This window comes from Thunnus maccoyii, chromosome 10, assembly GCF_910596095.1.
Source record: "Thunnus maccoyii chromosome 10, fThuMac1.1, whole genome shotgun sequence".
NCBI classification, from domain to species: domain Eukaryota; kingdom Metazoa; phylum Chordata; class Actinopteri; order Scombriformes; family Scombridae; genus Thunnus; species Thunnus maccoyii.
The window spans coordinates 13,315,634-13,332,433 of NC_056542.1; the positions used below are offsets into that span (position 1 = coordinate 13,315,634).

Genomic DNA, 16,800 nt, shown 5'->3' on the forward strand with positions numbered 1-16,800 from the left:
CAAAGTATGCTTCGCCCAATAGGAAATAGGATTATCGTTGCACATGACTTTTATGGTAAGTCTTGAGGGCTTCACATGTGCTTTGGTGCCAGTCTAGATGGCTGTGTGATCCAGATGTGGTTGTTGCCATGGCCAGGGAGGATATGCAGGGCTTTAAGCGTTACGTAAAGCAGGGGCGGGAGGGAGTGGGGATGTTATTCCCGGGTATCCGTATCCGGGTAGACCAGGATGAAGAGAGCGAAGTGGAGAGGAGGGGAGGCGAAGCCACTGCAATGCGATGGAGTAAAGGGTTAAAACAAATGTGTCATAATTTTTTAGGTAAAAAAAAGAAAACAAAAAACAAAAATGGATGGCTGGAGAGCAGAGAAAAAGACGTATCCAAGTGCAAAACAACACTGCGAAAAAAGTGTATTCACGTGTACTTAAGGGAGTGTGACATGTTTACTCAGTGTTGCACAAACTGCGTGTGCATCTGCATGTGTGTGAGTGACACAGAGGGACAGATATCGACAATTATGGACACTTAATAATATACAAAGGCTGCAATTTTACTTTCCATCATTTGTAACTGTGGATTATTGATGTATCTGTAATAGTGAAAAATGCAATTTTGAATGTTGACAGAAGGAGAGAAAAAAAGAACATTTAGGATGCAAAAAGTACAATGAAAAAAAAGTGCTGCTCTTTAAAACGCTCACACTAATAATTATGCTCACAATCACAGTCATGCAGCACAGTATGTGAAATGCCGGGCAGTGTCATCATACAGAGAAAGCTTGTGTTTCCATTTGAAACCAGGACTCGAGTTCAAGTGAACAAATACGGAGCACTCATTTAAGATCTTTACAACAACAATGTCATCCAAGTCCTCTCTACAGAAAGAACACAAAACACACCTTCCTCACTTACTTCATGACCAGAGTCATGAAAGTTGGCCACTCAAGAATGCAACGTCCTCAGTGCATGCAAGGAAAACCAGTATTAAGCGTGGAAATAGCTGTTGAAAATATGATTGTGGGCCTGAAATACTTCAGTCACTGTTAAAATAATTTAGAGGTAACCAATCCGATTTTCCAGGATCATTTCTCTTTTAGGGAATGTTGACTAAAACACCCAGGACGGAACAAGAGGGAGCCAACATAATGTGTTGGTGTGTAAACACATGTGAGCGTGCTGAAGTTTCTCCTCTGTCAATGGAAAGTGACACAAGCACACGTGCCACACGCACACCACACACACACACAGACACGCTGACACACACACACACACACACACACACACCACACACACAGGGTCTTCTATTTCTATTTGTGAATATTCTGTGTTATGTACAGGCTACATCAGTGTGATGTTTGCTTTGTTGCCATGGCAACAGACATTTGGCGCTCACACATCATATCCGGTACTCAATGATTGACGCTTGGATACTCTGTCTCATACACACACACTGCATGCAACACACACGTGACACCATAAAAAACAGTCTCATCCTTCACCTTGTCGCTAACAGTTTTCTGCCTGCTCCTCCAACAGTTCTGTTTTACAAGAACTTATGAGGACTCTTAAGAAGACATTTAAACGTACTGACTCATTAGCGCATCTTCGGTGGGAAAGCACATACACGCACGACATACACAGCTTTGTCTTAAAAGTGTGTGACAGTTGAGGAGCTTAACTGACATGGGGGAGTGTTGCAATCTTTCTGAGTGAATTAATAAAAAACACAACATATAAGTGTGTATGTGTAGGATTACTGTATATAGGTTTGTAACATACACACAAGAAAAGAACTATCAACTACCTATTTCTGAACCGAAAGAAATTTAATTCAACTCACTCCCTTCTTCTTCTATATCATGGTCTTCTTACGCATTAAATCTGCACTTTGCTAAATTATCTATAAGGTGTTAGAACTATATTGGTTTGCTGAAATATCAGCCTAAATTAACCACCAGATATTTCACAGTGATTTAATTCACTCCTGATGAAATGTTCCTACTTGAACACAGAAACATGCCCACCTTCAGTTTGCACATTTTCTAATTGTTCGCTTGTAGTTTTTACAAATATCTTTAATTCAAAGACCTGATATATTTTGGAATTTCCCCTACCAACCCAATATGTGTCAGTCATTGAGTTGTTAACCTACGTAGGATTTTAATAATCTGGGTGTCATTGGAGATTTTTTTTTTTTTTTTTTTTTAAATATTTTCACGTTCACATGAACAGAATTCTGACTGACACCAAATCTGTGTCCTTTCTGGTGTAAATATAATCAAATAACAAGCTACTCAATGTGTACTCTGAATCATATTTACTACCATTACATGAAGATACACATATTTAATATGCAAATATATTTCAAGATCAAGAAGTGTCAACACTATTTCTGCAGAGGGTTTAGAGTACCGACTCTTTTTGTTTTTGCTGAACAATTTCCAGTGACTCCAGAGAATGAAAATGAGTCAAGATTTTGTTGTATATTTTTATAATAATGTATTCTAACAAAAACAATGTTCAAGATCATTTGACAAAAACTGACCGAACATTTAAAGCATTAGAAAATTAGCTGTTTATCGTTGCTCACATTTCACAAGCTGGTAAGAAAATACCAACACCTACACAGACTTGCAAATCACAAACATACCACACGTGTGATTGCACACACACGCACGCACAGACTTTTATACTTCCCCTCGTATTTCACACTGTCCTTCGACCATATGCAAAAGCTCACACACCCTCTCTAACTCAACAGAAAACACCCACATGTGCTCCTCACTCAAAGATCTTCAAAATAAATGCACATGCACACGGGCAAGCGTGCATGCACTCGCACAAAGAGGTGCTATTCATTCATTCAGCGTCCTTTCAGCTGCAAAAAAAAGGGATCTGAGTAGGGACCGTACACTCAAAATGACAGCGCTCCCTTCCCTGTTCACTTCTCTGCCACACTCACGAACGTCTGCACAGCGGTAAGTGCATACACACTGGGGGCAAAGGGGCCATAGTGAAGTGAATTACACTTGCTTATACTATATGTCCATATATAACAGAACTAAGAAATAGGTTCTTATTTTCAGCTGATGATGAATAATGCTCTCTAATACACTCTCTCACACACAGACACACACCATAGTACAGCATATTCCCACACAGGAGCTTCAGAAACAAATTCTTCACACACCCACACAATACACTGAAATTTACAACATATAGGCCTAGGCCTGTTTCCTACATACACACACATTTAGAGTCAACCCACCTTAGTATTACTGGCCACAAATGCTGCCCACACATTGTTTCACTGTATCGTTACATGAGTCACTAATAAACAAACAAACAGATGAACATACACACAGCAAGAGTCAGCGGAAATAGTTTGTAGTGAGTAAGAAGATAATAGTCTCTGGGGTCAGGAAGTCAAAACCAACACACACCCCGTACTAGGGGTGTAACGGTATGTGTATTCATCCCGAACCGTTTGGTACAGGATGTTCGGTGTGGTAACTGACTTTACTCGGTTCGGTATGCTCCCTGCCCCAAACTGAAACATTTACACAAAACTTGTTTCTGAATTCTCCTCTTTTCCTCCTTCCTCTGTCTTTATTCATCCACACTTGTCATCCTCTCTGAGGCATTCCTCATTCTCTTTCTGATCTAAACCCCATTTTTTTCTCTCTCTCTCTCTCTATCTTTAAAGCACAAAATCAAAAACAAGTTGGTGGAAACAGTCCATAACTGGCCGACATACATCTAGCCCACACGTTCCATACCCACTTTTGCTTTCGTCTTTAAATGTTAATTTCTTGTGCAGCACTGATTCAAAGCAGGGAACAGCTAGTCCCTGACAACACTTATTCCTCTTCACTCCTCCATTCATTTCTTTCTCTTCAGATTGCATATTTTTCTTATCAAATTTACCAATCCCTTTCTATTATAAATCCATGCTATTGCACTGTCTTGTCTATATCCTGTTCGGTATGATTGCTACCACTCAACAACAAAGTTTCTGTCTATAACGACTTGGAATATAAGAGGGACTCTCCAATATCGTCAAAGCTAATCCTGTATAACGCATCGTCTAATCCCTATAGAAAACACAAAAACACCAAAGCATGCATGTCCATGCATACATATTCTCTTTTACTAACTCTCTCTCTTTTTGTTTCTCTTGCTCTGTCTCTCTCTCGCTCTCTCTCTCTCTCACACACACACACACACACACATAAATACACATAAATAATTTTGCATCCAGCTAGTGTGTCCCTTTTCCATTTGCATTTAAAAATCTAAACCAAACACAATTTAATTATTACTTTGGTAATTTTGTTTTTCAAATACCAGTGTTTGGCTCTTAAATATAATATTGCTTTTCAAATGACAGTGTTTGGCTCTTAAAAATAATATGTGACACAATCACCAGATAAACCAAACTCTCTTTCTCCCAGTTACCGGAATGGACCGTATGAATTATTCTTATCTCACTGAGTGCTGATTAGAAAATTTTAGTGAATGTATTCTATTTTCAGTCATCAACTGTGATTTCAATAAGCCTACACTTGACCTGGTGAATCACAGGTGCCTGTTCCAGGGCTTACGTGGACCATGTGACCAGCTTTAGCATTTAGTTTAGTGTTACCAGCAGACATGAGGATGGTGGACAGACGACAAGAGGAAGCCATATGGGACAACAGCATGTTGGCTAACAGCTTCTTTCACTGGGCATCAACACACACACAGGTCGTGGCATGTTCATGTGAATCTAACCTTTTATTACACTGTGGGTGTGATCTCTTCTCTGGTAAATTACTAAAAATGAAAAAAAACATTATTCAGCATTTTAGCACTTTTTATGCTCAAGACTACTGACTCTGCTGGTTGTTAAACTGAATTTGCCTTATTTAATGAATGAAATACAACACAAAATATTAATGACTGGCTGGTATTTAGCGATCACAAACACACAGAGAGAGAAAACAAATCACTAAGCAAGGTCCTTTCTATTTACTATTTTATTTTGCAGGAAAATTAAAATTCAGGCTTAAACACAACTTCCTCTGCCTCTCTCTCTCGATCTGTGTGTGTGTGTGTGTGTGTGTGTGTGTGTGTGTGTGTGTGTGTGTGTGTATGTGTAAAATAAAAAGAGAAACTTGTAAAGCTACACTTACAATTTTCCTAGCCTTCTCCTTATTTTAATATTTGTGCCACTTGCAGTAATATCAACCAAATTCACATCTCTCTCACTGTTCTCAAGACGTAGCTACACTATCACTGCACTTCTATGGGGAGTCTGAGTGAAAGAATAATTGCCGTCATACCGAAAAATATTAGTTTACCTGTTAGTTCAACACTAGTAAACAGAGCATCCGCAGTCCATTCTGAGTTGATACTGTGTGTTTTGGTAGTTGACACTACAGTGACACAGCTAACAAAAAATATATACTTTCATAAGGTATAAGACAATCCTAAACACAACCGAGTTTAGTGAATATACTCTATGGGTAACATGCAATTAAATTATAAAAACAAACCACAAGATATTAATTACGCAGAGAAAAATAAAAAACAGAGAGCCTCTCACTCTTTCTGCCACGCTACTGGGGATGCTGTAAAAAAATCTGTCCCTTGAGGTCTTTAGGTACGAAAAATGGGGTTTCAATAAAAATTGAATAGAAGAAAATATTTCCTTCATTTTTAATTTTTATATACAGAGCTGCAATTTGATATGTCATATTGGAATAAAGTTTGACTTGAATGATATTTTTAAAAAAACATATTAACTGTGTAAAGGAAACTATAAACAGGAAGTTTGAGTTTAGTGCAATTATTCCTCACTTTGAAATAGATACACATTATAAAACATTTTCAACACATTATCCCTAATTAATGTAATGTATAAATAATTTTATAATCTATATTGTACTATTTTCTGATCGACAAGACACATTTTCTTTTAGGATTTTTGCTGTTTTTCATTCTTTTACCATGTAAAATCATGTAAAAGTTATCATGTAAAAGGAGTATTTCTGAAGGTGCACAGAATCCACAATTCATTATTCTTATTCCACATAATTCCTGTTTCTTAACTGCAGCCCAATTAAGAAATTGCAACTAATTTCTCCATAGTCTCAAAAAGTTTTCCATATTCCTTAAAACTCACATACAACATACACTGACACGTATGCAGCAATTCTCACCTGTGCCAGGACGTCCCATGATGATGTCCTTTCGTGGGACAGGATGAAGGCTTTCTGCTGGCAGGATCAGGGGTAGCAGTGCAGTGGGAGAGGGGTGACAGGGAACTGGCTGCTGGACATCACCCCCAAACCCTGTCCCCCTGTTTTTCTCTTGTTCTCCAGAGCTGTCCGTGCTACTTGGAGCGGGAGCTGTTAGTGTTGTGCTGACGGTAACTGAGAGGGCTTGCAGGGGGGTGGCAGGGATGTCCGTGGTGGGTAGGGAAGAAGGTGTTGGGGACACGAGCACCAGGGTTTGGGCTGGGCTTCGCAAAAGGACGGTGCCGTTGGGTACTGTGGCTGCAGCAGCATTAATGGGGACGGGAACCTGGAGGCCAGAAATTGGCTGAGGTGTGAAGGGGGTAATGCCAATGTCTTTAGATAAGGGGTTTTCAATCCCTCCTTCATTTTCACCTCCTTCCCCTCCTCCTTTTCCCAAGGGACATTCTGTAAATTTTGCCAGTGGGACTTCGGGATTCCTCACAATGACAGGGGAGTCCCGCAAGGCCTGTTGGGATACAGGGACCACACGACGAGGCCCTCCATCGGGAGTGAGAGGAGAAGGGGGAGTTGGAGATACCAGCAGAGGAGGAGGGGAGACAGCAGTGGAGGACGGGGGTCTACTTGAGGAGGGGGTGGTCACTCCTCTTGGCCGGGAGAAGGTGGGTGTGTGTGTGCGGGAATGTGAAACTGGTGTCTGTGGGGACAGCACCCTAAAAGAGTTGTTGAGGTCCCCTTGTTCCAGCTCTGTCTTGGGTGTGTAATCGTGGTGGTGTGAAGGGAGGGGTGGTGGAGGTGGTGCGTCTGGCTTTCGTTTGCTGGGGCTCATGGGGACTGTAAACGTCAGATTGCTGTGGAACGAGGGCTGGATGCCTGAAGTGTGTCTCTCCCTTTCTCCTCCTCCAGCTGGGGTTGTTGCCTTATTACCCCCTCCCCCTCCACCCCCCGTACCACTGGGCTGCCTGTGCCTCCGGTGTTGCAGAACCGGGGAGGCAGTAATTGGGGAAAAGTTTGCCGGCCTGAAGCCGAACAGCGGGGAGGGTGAGGGAGAGGGGGCAGGGGAGAAGGGTGACTGGTTGGAGATGGGAGAAAAGGACGGGGTGCCAGAGCGGGAGCTCCCTAATGACACCAGCATGGTGGCAGCCTCACACTCATCGAAGTCAAAGCGTGACGACAGGTCATGGGGGAGTATGGAGGGGAGGACCAAGCGGGGTCTGGAGTCTCCTCTGCTACTTGTCTCACTGCTCTCTCTTGAGGTGTCATCCCACTCAAACTCACTGCTTGCTCTGCCCCGCAGGTCAGAGGGGGTGACGGTCCCTGAGCTGCTGCCTCCTCCTCCCCTCTCCCCCCCAGCTGCCTCCATCTCTTTGGTCCTCATAGACAAGTGTCTAGAGCAGTATCCTCGACGCTGAGACTCCTTCATACAGCCCTCTCTGGAGCACAGCCTCCTCCACTGCTTACCATTGAACTTTTTGCGGATACCATTAGGGGTGCACACCACATCGCCCTTCTTGTATTTCTGCTGAGCCAATGACAGGGGAGTCCTGGAGCGAGAGGAGGTAGAGGAGGACCCCCCACCAGAAGTGGGAGTAGGGGTCTGGGTGGGAGTGGTCTTGGCTGGAGGTAGGTTTGGAGGGGTGTTGTTCATTTCAGACCCCAGTAAGGCAGGGGAAGGGGGTGGCTGGGGACTAGCCAAGGTGGAGAGGTGTGGGGGTCCCAGACCTCGCACCACAGAGAAATGGGGGGAGGAGGGAGGGTAGCCACTGGATTTGGAAATTATATTTCTGTGCTGAGAGGTTCCAGCATTTGACTTGGGACCTATGGACAGGCCCATGTTAAAACGAGATACCTCAACGTCTTCCTCTGGGGTGTTTGGCTGTTTCTGTCTCTCTCTGTCAGAGTAGTTATCTCTGCAGCCATGGACTGTGCTGGCCACCGCACTAGAAGTCACAGTGGGGGAATGAGGTGGTGGATGTACGTTTCCATAGGGATGCCCAGCTGCAACCCCTTGATGTGTAAAACCATGGCCCAACCTTGCTCCCCCTCCCAGTACCCCCATTCCAATACTCAACTGACACACTTCCCTTTCTACCTCCATCTCCTCCCTCCGCTCCCTCTCTTCCCTTTCCCTCTCCCGCTCTCTCTCCCTTACCCTCCCACCATCCAAATGTGGGACCTCCCAGGGAGGAGTGAGCAGTCTTAGGCTCTGTCGTGAAACCCATACAGTCTGAGCATTAGCTTTCCTTTTCTCTTCCTTGTCCCCCAACTCTCCATCATCCAAAGTCTCTCCGACTTCACTCAGGAGCACCTGGTAAGGGAACGAGACACCGGGGTGGGGGTCCACCTGAGAGACGATCCCCTCTCTATACAGCAAAGGACCCCCCTCCTCTCCACCAAAGGGAACACACACTCGGGTCCTGACAGCCACAGGTGCCATCCCAGGTGGGGGGGCATCCAAAATTAACTCTACAATGCTCTCAGCCCCCAATGATGATGTCATCCCGGTTCCACCATGAAAAGGGTATTTAACAAGGGTCTCCGCTCCTTGGAGCTGGACTTCAACAGTACCTCCACTCACCCTACGCACCACTCCAGGTCTGAACACAGGGGACAGGGGACATGAGTCTCTCTCCTTAAACCCTCCCTCGCCTGCAGCCCTAACGCCACTCTCCCTGGCCCTCTTTATCTGGCGAGCCAGGACTCTTTGATTTTTCATGCCTTTAGCCAGAGCTTCAGCTAGCCCCTCTGAAAGACTGGCCCCTTTAGCGTGTGAGTTATGGAGGGGAGCTGGGATGTGGGAGTTCTTTTGATGAAGACTTGGGCCAGTTGCTTCCATCACGTCCAGATCAGCTGAGTGCTCACTTGCTGTATCAGTGGATGAGGAGCGCACTGAATTAGGGGCCCCCTCTGACTCATTTTCCCCAGCTTGGGACTCTTTTTCCTGGGAGTCTGCTGTCCTGAGAGCCCTGTCATCCATGGAAACAAAATGATTTGCTTCTGTAGCTTTACTATCCACAGTTTGCACTAATGGCTGATTACCTGAGCAATTATTACTTCTACTATTAATACTATTGATAAAAGTACTATGACTCCCAGCACTACTGTTACTACTGTTAGCCATGTTGTTAAAACCACTTGTAGTGTTACTGTTAGTACTACTTATACTAACATTTATCCTTTTATTAATGATATTACTAATATTGTTACTATTCTTGAAATTATTATTGGTCGTATTCAGACTATCATTTATTTTGCTGTTGATATTGCAGTAACTGTTGTGTATAAGTGCAGGGCTGGAGGTAGGAATGGTAGTCAGAGAACTTGCGTTATTAGCAAAGTGCTCATATGTGTATTTCTTCTTGGGTACACGAGCCTTAAATGTGGCTGTTTTCCTACTAGAGACTGAGCCTAGGTTGGGGTTGTGATTGGTGGTCAGAGGGGGCGTGGTTGTGGAGTGTGGCGCTGGGGCAGAGGTAGGAGATGCTACAGTATCAGTGGACACAGCTCCATTTCCATTCATGCCCACCGTCTTTTCCTTTCCTGTCTTTTCATCTTCCTTTTTTACATCCTTCTCAGCTGACTCAACAGGTTTCCTCAGCTCGGTAGACTCCTCTGTCTTGGGGGTATTGCTGTTTGTGATTGGTTCTTCGTTAGAGTTGGCCACTGCAGGCGGGGTCTGCTTGCGTGTGGAGGGAGTGTTGGGTGTGTGCTGTGTGGTTTTGACAAGTGTCTCCTTCTTGATTCTTTTGGCATCTTTCTCTTGGGGAGGCTGAGAGCCCCCTCTCCTTCTCCCTCCTCTGCCTCTAGTTAACGGAGGAGAACGCCCTCTGTGTTTCTTTAATGGTCTCATCTCTTCTTTACTGTTCACAAAGTGCTGCAGATTGTGTGGCACTCCTCTTCTTTCACTTCTAAGGCACTTCTTTTATCCTTTGTCTTTCTCTGCTTTCTTTCTCTTTTTCTGTCCTGCTGTCCTCTGTGTATGGCTGGAAAGGAAGAGGGAGACGCAGAAGACAGGTGGTCATTTATTATCTTCATAATCAAAAATTGCTGAGAATAAAAATGACGTCATACCTGGAAGTGTGCTACACTGCACTGGCTATCACATTGGCTCAATATCTGACGTATGCTCTCATTCACCCTCCATCTCTGCCGATCCACTAGAGTGTGCGTTCATGCATGTGTGTCTATGTGTTCTTGCCATAAGTATGAGTTTGTATACTGTATGTATAAAAGCTAAATTCAAACATTAGTTATCCACCATTTTAAAAACTTAACAGCAACATTTAAAATGATTTCATGAAGAACTGTTTTCATGAAGAAAGAAGGGTTAGGGTTCTCTCTAAAGAACCCATATTCTTTTCTAAAAATCAGTAATCCTCTTAAGACTGTATCATCACTAGCTTAAAACAAGATTATTAGTAAAACGCAAAGAAATACCTGTTTTTGTTTTGATAGTTATGATGAATTATTGATTTATTTCCCAGGTAATCCCTGGTAAATATGTCTGAGATTGAAGTTTAATCTGGCTAACGCGGTGTAAGTATGATATAATTTGTATAGTGGGTTATTTATTTAGAAATAAAAGGTCAGCCAAAAATAAAAATGGGACAAAAGAAAGACAGAAAGAAAGACAGAAAGAAAGAAAGACAAGAAGAAAGAAAGAAAGAAAGAAAGAAAGAAAGAAAGAAAGAAAGAAAGAAAGAAAGAAAGGTAAACATCCAAGGTCACTCACTTCAATTTGTCTCTCACAGAATCCAAATGTCTGCCTTTAATGAGGCCTACATCTCTTTAATTTAAAATGCATGCAGAGACAAAAACACTCTATCTAACACGCACACACATACACAATTGAGTCTCATACTACAGGTCGCCTGATCTCCCAACTGTACTCCCTCCAGCTACTTCGACATGCGACAGGGTAGCTTTCTCACGCTATGCAGCATAGGCTCCATGCTGCGTGTTCAACTTGGGATCGCAACAACAACACGGCATTTATTTTGACTTCAATCAGGAGGAAAAGGACTGGCAGTGGCCTGGGTGAGGTCACCCTACAACATGAGTGAGAGAGAGAGAGAGAGAGAAAGAGAGACAGAGGTAGGAGTATGCGGCTGTTTGTTCAAATAGAGTGTTCTTGTGTAGTCACTGGGAATTTCCACAGTCATTCTAGCACTCGCTGGCCCTCTCACTCTTTCTCGATGTCTCAGTCTTTCCCAGTCGTCTTTTGTCATTGTCTCACTGACACTCTCTCACACATGCAAACACACACAGACATGCGCACACACACACATGCGCACACACACACATGCGCACACACACACACACACACACACACACACACACACACACACACACACACACACACACACACATATTTCAACAAAAAGACAATATAATTGGAATAATCTGCCATGGTAAGATACGCCCAAAATGAGAGAAATTAAAAGGCTGGCACAGGATCAGGCACACTCACTGATGCAAGATTACAGGCTAAATACAGTCACACACACACACACACACACACACACACACACGCACACACACACACACCCCTCGACTAAACTCAGTAACTCACTAACATGTGCAAATGCCTACATTCCTACAAATAACACACATAAACCGTAACACACATTAACACACGATGTATACATGCACAGACATTCTCTCCTCGACGTCAGAAAAGTTCATCACACATACATAAGGTGACCTTGTTGTTAACTGTTTGCTCGCTGTAACAAACAACGTAAACCAGTAACACCACGTCCCCTTCCTGCCGTACAGAAAAGCATGTCTTCCAGGTCCTGAATGACTAATAAATAACCTGAGTCATTCACACACTCTTTACTGACTCTCTATTTTGACCTCTGCCCTTACACACTTTTTACTGTATAAACAGAAAATAATTTTGATTATTGAATCACAATTTTAGTAGTCCGTTTTTCATTATTTCATTATTTTTGTTACAGAATGTCAATGCACAGTAATGAAATATACACACATTGATCATTTCCATGGTAAATTTGGTCAACACTGACACAAATAGTGATACTGATGCTTTTTATTTCATTGCAGTAGCAACATGTATGTAGTTTCACATCAACATATTGGGCATATTTTAATATAGAGAGAAGAACATAAAGTGGAACACCACATATAGCACATTACTCACTCTCTAATTACAGTAGATTTTTTATAAATTCCTCATATAAATTGACCAATCTTAGACAAAGAAAGGGAAAAAAGAGAGAAAACTCTGACTGCAGGAATGTACCTCCTACCACTATCAGGCCAAGTGCCCCTTCATGAGAGTAGACGCTGAGGCCTGGACTGGGTATGCTGGTCCTGTGGAGTTACTGTAGTGCATTGGAATAGACAGGAAGGAGTCAGGGCCACTTGGCTGACTGACTGGTTGACTGAATGACTCCGTAGGATCTGATGTTAGCTTAGAAAAATGTGTTTGGTCATGCTCATGGCCTCCTAAAATGCTTTAGGCTTTGGCTGATAAGCTGGCAGCAGGCATGTGTGTGTATTCGCATTCTGTAACTTTGAAGGTACTGGACGGCACAACGGAGTATGTGCACAACATGGAGATAACATTTTCTTTTTAGAATAAGACATCAACCTATCTTTATTTTCAGTGCAAAGTATTTAGTGAGGCAGCTTCCCTGCTCCAGTCTAAAACAATTTATTCATCACAGGAAGCCTCATGAGATTTTTTAACTTCGAGTTTGATTTTAAAAATATTTCAGCTCTTCAAATATGTGTACCCATTTGAGGGTCCATTCTAAAAACATATGTTGCCTGTACAAGCATCCCTCTTGTCCACAGAATTGTATTTGAAATTCCAGACAAAATACAAAGGTTGCCAAAGACACCAGATATGTTATATTAAATTACAGAGAAAAGTGTATGAATTTATGCATGAGGCAGCTATAATTTTACATTTGATGAAATGGTGCTGCCACATAATAAATGGCATGCAGGATTTGAACATTTGACATAGTCCTTAAGTCCAAAGGATAAAAAGAATTACACAATTTGTGCTCAACAAACATCCCCTAAATTGAAAAAAGCGCAGGCTTTTAACTCTTATTGTTTATAAGCTAAAATGTAAGATGCTAAGACAAAGCCTATATGAAATTCTCTTCTCTTGGGTGTTGTTTTCAGCGAACAAGTTGTTAATCAGAAATTATGACCAAAAATATAAAGAAAATTATTGTAAAATGTTAATTGTCCTGTGGGCTGAACCCAGATGAAGTGGAGGGGAGATCGGTCATATTTTAGGCAATTCGAGAAGTCTACACCTTCCGGTATTAGAGCAGGTTAGGAGTGAGATATTTACTGGTCTGGTCTGCAGCTAAATCCTGAATAGACAGATAGTCGACGGCTATCGTTTCCATGGCGTTGGACTGGACTCCTCCTTAAACAGCAAAAAGATGCTGTTTCACCCAATAAATATACAGGGCCACACAATATAACCCCCCCCCCCCCCCTCGGCATAGCAACATCAAACTTTACACACACACACTTAACATTCTCCCTGGATTTTACAGTGCAGTCATGCACTGTTAAAATCTCCCTTGGACCTATATACTGTCTCACACTCACACATCCATTGTGCAGTATAAACACTCCTGCCAGAACAAGTTTCACTTTTACATATAAACACGTGTAAAAATAAATAAAAATGACTCTTAGGATTCTTAAATTTCAAGAATATAAATCTAAATTTTTATGCATGTAGCACTTTGCTGGTGATTCCTTTACAGGTTGGACGAAGGTGTATGCGTGTGCCAAACGTCAGTATAAGAACACACACGCATACACACAAAAGGGTCATTCATAAGAAAATCTCTTATCAATGTCAACACTATAGAAAGGAACATTTCTACAATATTTATTACTGGACTATACAGCCCTAATAAACCAATAAACCCCCACATTGATGCCAGTTTATTCAATCAGTCGTAGAGAATTTTGCCTATGCCCCACCGCAACATGGCACAGGATGTGTGTATGGCAGACGTGGGGGCATACGAACTACTTAAAGTACACAATGTATATGACTGTATACTGCTGCCTTCAGGTTGTGTCTACCTTGTTCAATGCTGCATTTGCACTACATGTCAGTGTGAGTGTATACGTAGTTACCAGGCACACTGCAGCTCATCCCTCTCCTAAAAGCGTTTTATGGGTGTCTGTATGGGCGCAGGGCTGCAGCGACGGGGACAGGGATGGAGAGAGAAGAAACATGCGATGGTACAACAGAAAAGACAGGAGTACGGCCGTGATAGTAAAGCTTACCGTGGCCCTTACACTCATGGCAGCATGGCAAGGCGGCTTTGCCCTTAACTGGGTCACCGGGGACCACACTCATACATGAAACAGCAAAAAAAAAAAAAAAAAAAAAAAGGAGAACATGCTCTCTGTTACACACACACACACACACTTTGGTTTATGCTCTCATGAGTGAGTGGGATGTGATCGTACAGGCAACATGACACAAGTAAAAGAAAACATTTCGTTATGGTATTTTAGGCAAAGCGAGAGGGCGAGCTGTGAAGTGTGTATGTGCGGGCATGCAAGTGTGTGTGAGTGCGTTTGTTATGGAGAACATCCATTGTGACGTAGTATGAATACTGGCAGCTGTTTAGTGGTTGGCATATCTGATTGTACATATCATATCAATAAAAAGAGAAACATTGAGGCCTGGAATGTGTGCATTCTGGCCCCTATTGATCAGGAGGCTGTAGCATAGATCAGAGGTGACTGTTCCTGTTTGGGACCAAATGACAGAACTGCCAATGCCACATAAATGGCCAGCTGCTCTACAAGCTATGCAAAGATGCCTACACCATTAGGGATTTGTCTTCTGCGTACACAAGTGCAATAATGAAGATATGAGGAAATGCATGCATGCCACAGATGAGGACACCAAAAGTACAAATGTAAAAAAAAAACATTAAATGTCTATTATTGAAAATATATTAAATGACACAGATGACAAAACTGTTTAAAACTGCCCAGTCAGAGATGTCAAAGGGTGCATCGACACTGATTGTAGGATTGCAGTGCAGAGAAGTGGAGTGTCGGCGAGGGAAAAGCCGAATGCATTCCCGGTTTCACTGCGCTGATCTCTGCGAGTACTACGAGAGGAGATACACAATGTCAAAGGAGTATTATGACTCGAGGCAGTCAGCCGGTCTGCTCTGCGTACGGTGCTCGGTAACAAACACAAACAACCGGTTTCAAGTGACGTTTTATTATCCAAACTAGAAAGGCCTAAATCTTCCTCACACAACGATGTTTGGCATACAAAATATCCACTACAACGCTAATAGTACACACACGCAACCACTCCACAGAAGCTTCCTAATGGAGCCAGTAAGGTGACACTTTGTCTAAACGATTTTTAAAAACTTGGGGGAAAAAAAGCAGAAACCTTTTCGTGTTGGTGTTTCGCTCTAGTAAGCAGCTCAGTAACGTTAGTAGTAGTGGTGGTTGTAGTAGTCGTAGTACGCAACGGTGGCAGACTACTAACGTTAGTACCCACATAATAACACCGTCAGGAGCCAGACCACAAGGAAACGGAATGTTATACGCTCTCTTGTTGTTTTTCCTTTATCTCCCAGGTAAATTGTGTTAACACCAAATAACCTTGCGTGGCTATTAGTAAACATTTGGGCTGCAATGCTGCAAATAGGTCGATTGTTTTTACTACGCTAGCGCTGCTCTCTACGCAAAACTGGAAAAACTAAGGTCACGGAAAAGTACTCAACATCAACCACAAGGTTGTAATAACGACTGACGACAGCTTATACGTTTCCTAGTCGTCCGTGGGACTGTGGTAAAAACATTTGAGAAAGTTTTTAGGCTGTTACACCCCCACCCCTCCCCTTTCTCTCGGCTCTTCCTCGGCTCGCAAGCGGTGTCACTCCATTTCTTCGGACGGTATCAGAACAACCGACGACCGTTGGCAGTTGATTCCCAGCTCGTGCTGAGTCGTTGCTCCTGAAATTTGAAAATTAGTGTCAGTTGAGCTTCACTACCTTTCGCTAACTTAGTTTCAACTCACCAAAACAGAGCTTTTCCCTTCGCCAGAGAAAGATTTATGGTCTTATTTTGCTGATGAGGCGGCTCGCACAACTCTCGGTAACATCCCTTGGCTGTCGGCTGTGACGACTGTGCGGTCCGGACTCACACTTTACTTTTCCTCCGCAAAACATGTCTTTCCCCGACAGAAACTCAAACAAGGATATAAAAAACTATCGGTCTTCTTTTCCACTACAGTCACAAAATGGTGAATGAACCACTAACAGCTGGGCGAACAGACCAATCAGAGGTCGCTGACAGGTACAGTAGCCAATCAGCGTCGGCGTCCCAGACCAGAGGGCGTGGCCAGCTGTCAAAGTCCAGTTGACAGACAGTGGGATCCAGCCAATGGGGTCGGGGATGCTGAGCCAGACCGGTGTCCTGTCCCAAACTTTACAGTATCCAATCAGAGCTTCGGGAACCATAGGAACAGCACGAGGGAGGGCTGAGAGGAGGGAGCAGGTAACCGAGAGCC

At 43.0% G+C, this 16,800-nt stretch overlaps 1 protein-coding gene across 2 annotated transcripts in view; it reads right to left on the reverse strand.

The window, feature by feature from the left end:
* cicb (capicua transcriptional repressor b) overlaps positions 1–16,531 on the reverse strand; it is a 35,764-nt gene extending 19,233 nt beyond the window's left edge. Inside the window, exons 1-2 of one of the 2 annotated variants that reach the window (XM_042422863.1) lie at positions 16,309–16,531; positions 6,201–10,219 (exon numbers count right to left, since the gene is read on the reverse strand). In XM_042422863.1, the coding sequence (XP_042278797.1) occupies positions 6,201–10,086 (3,886 nt within the window). In that variant the 5' untranslated portion in view covers positions 10,087–10,219; positions 16,309–16,531. The remainder of the gene's footprint in view (positions 1–6,200; positions 10,220–16,308) is intronic. The other variant, XM_042422862.1, reaches the window with a different exon arrangement.
* Positions 16,532–16,800: the final 269 nt, after the last annotated feature.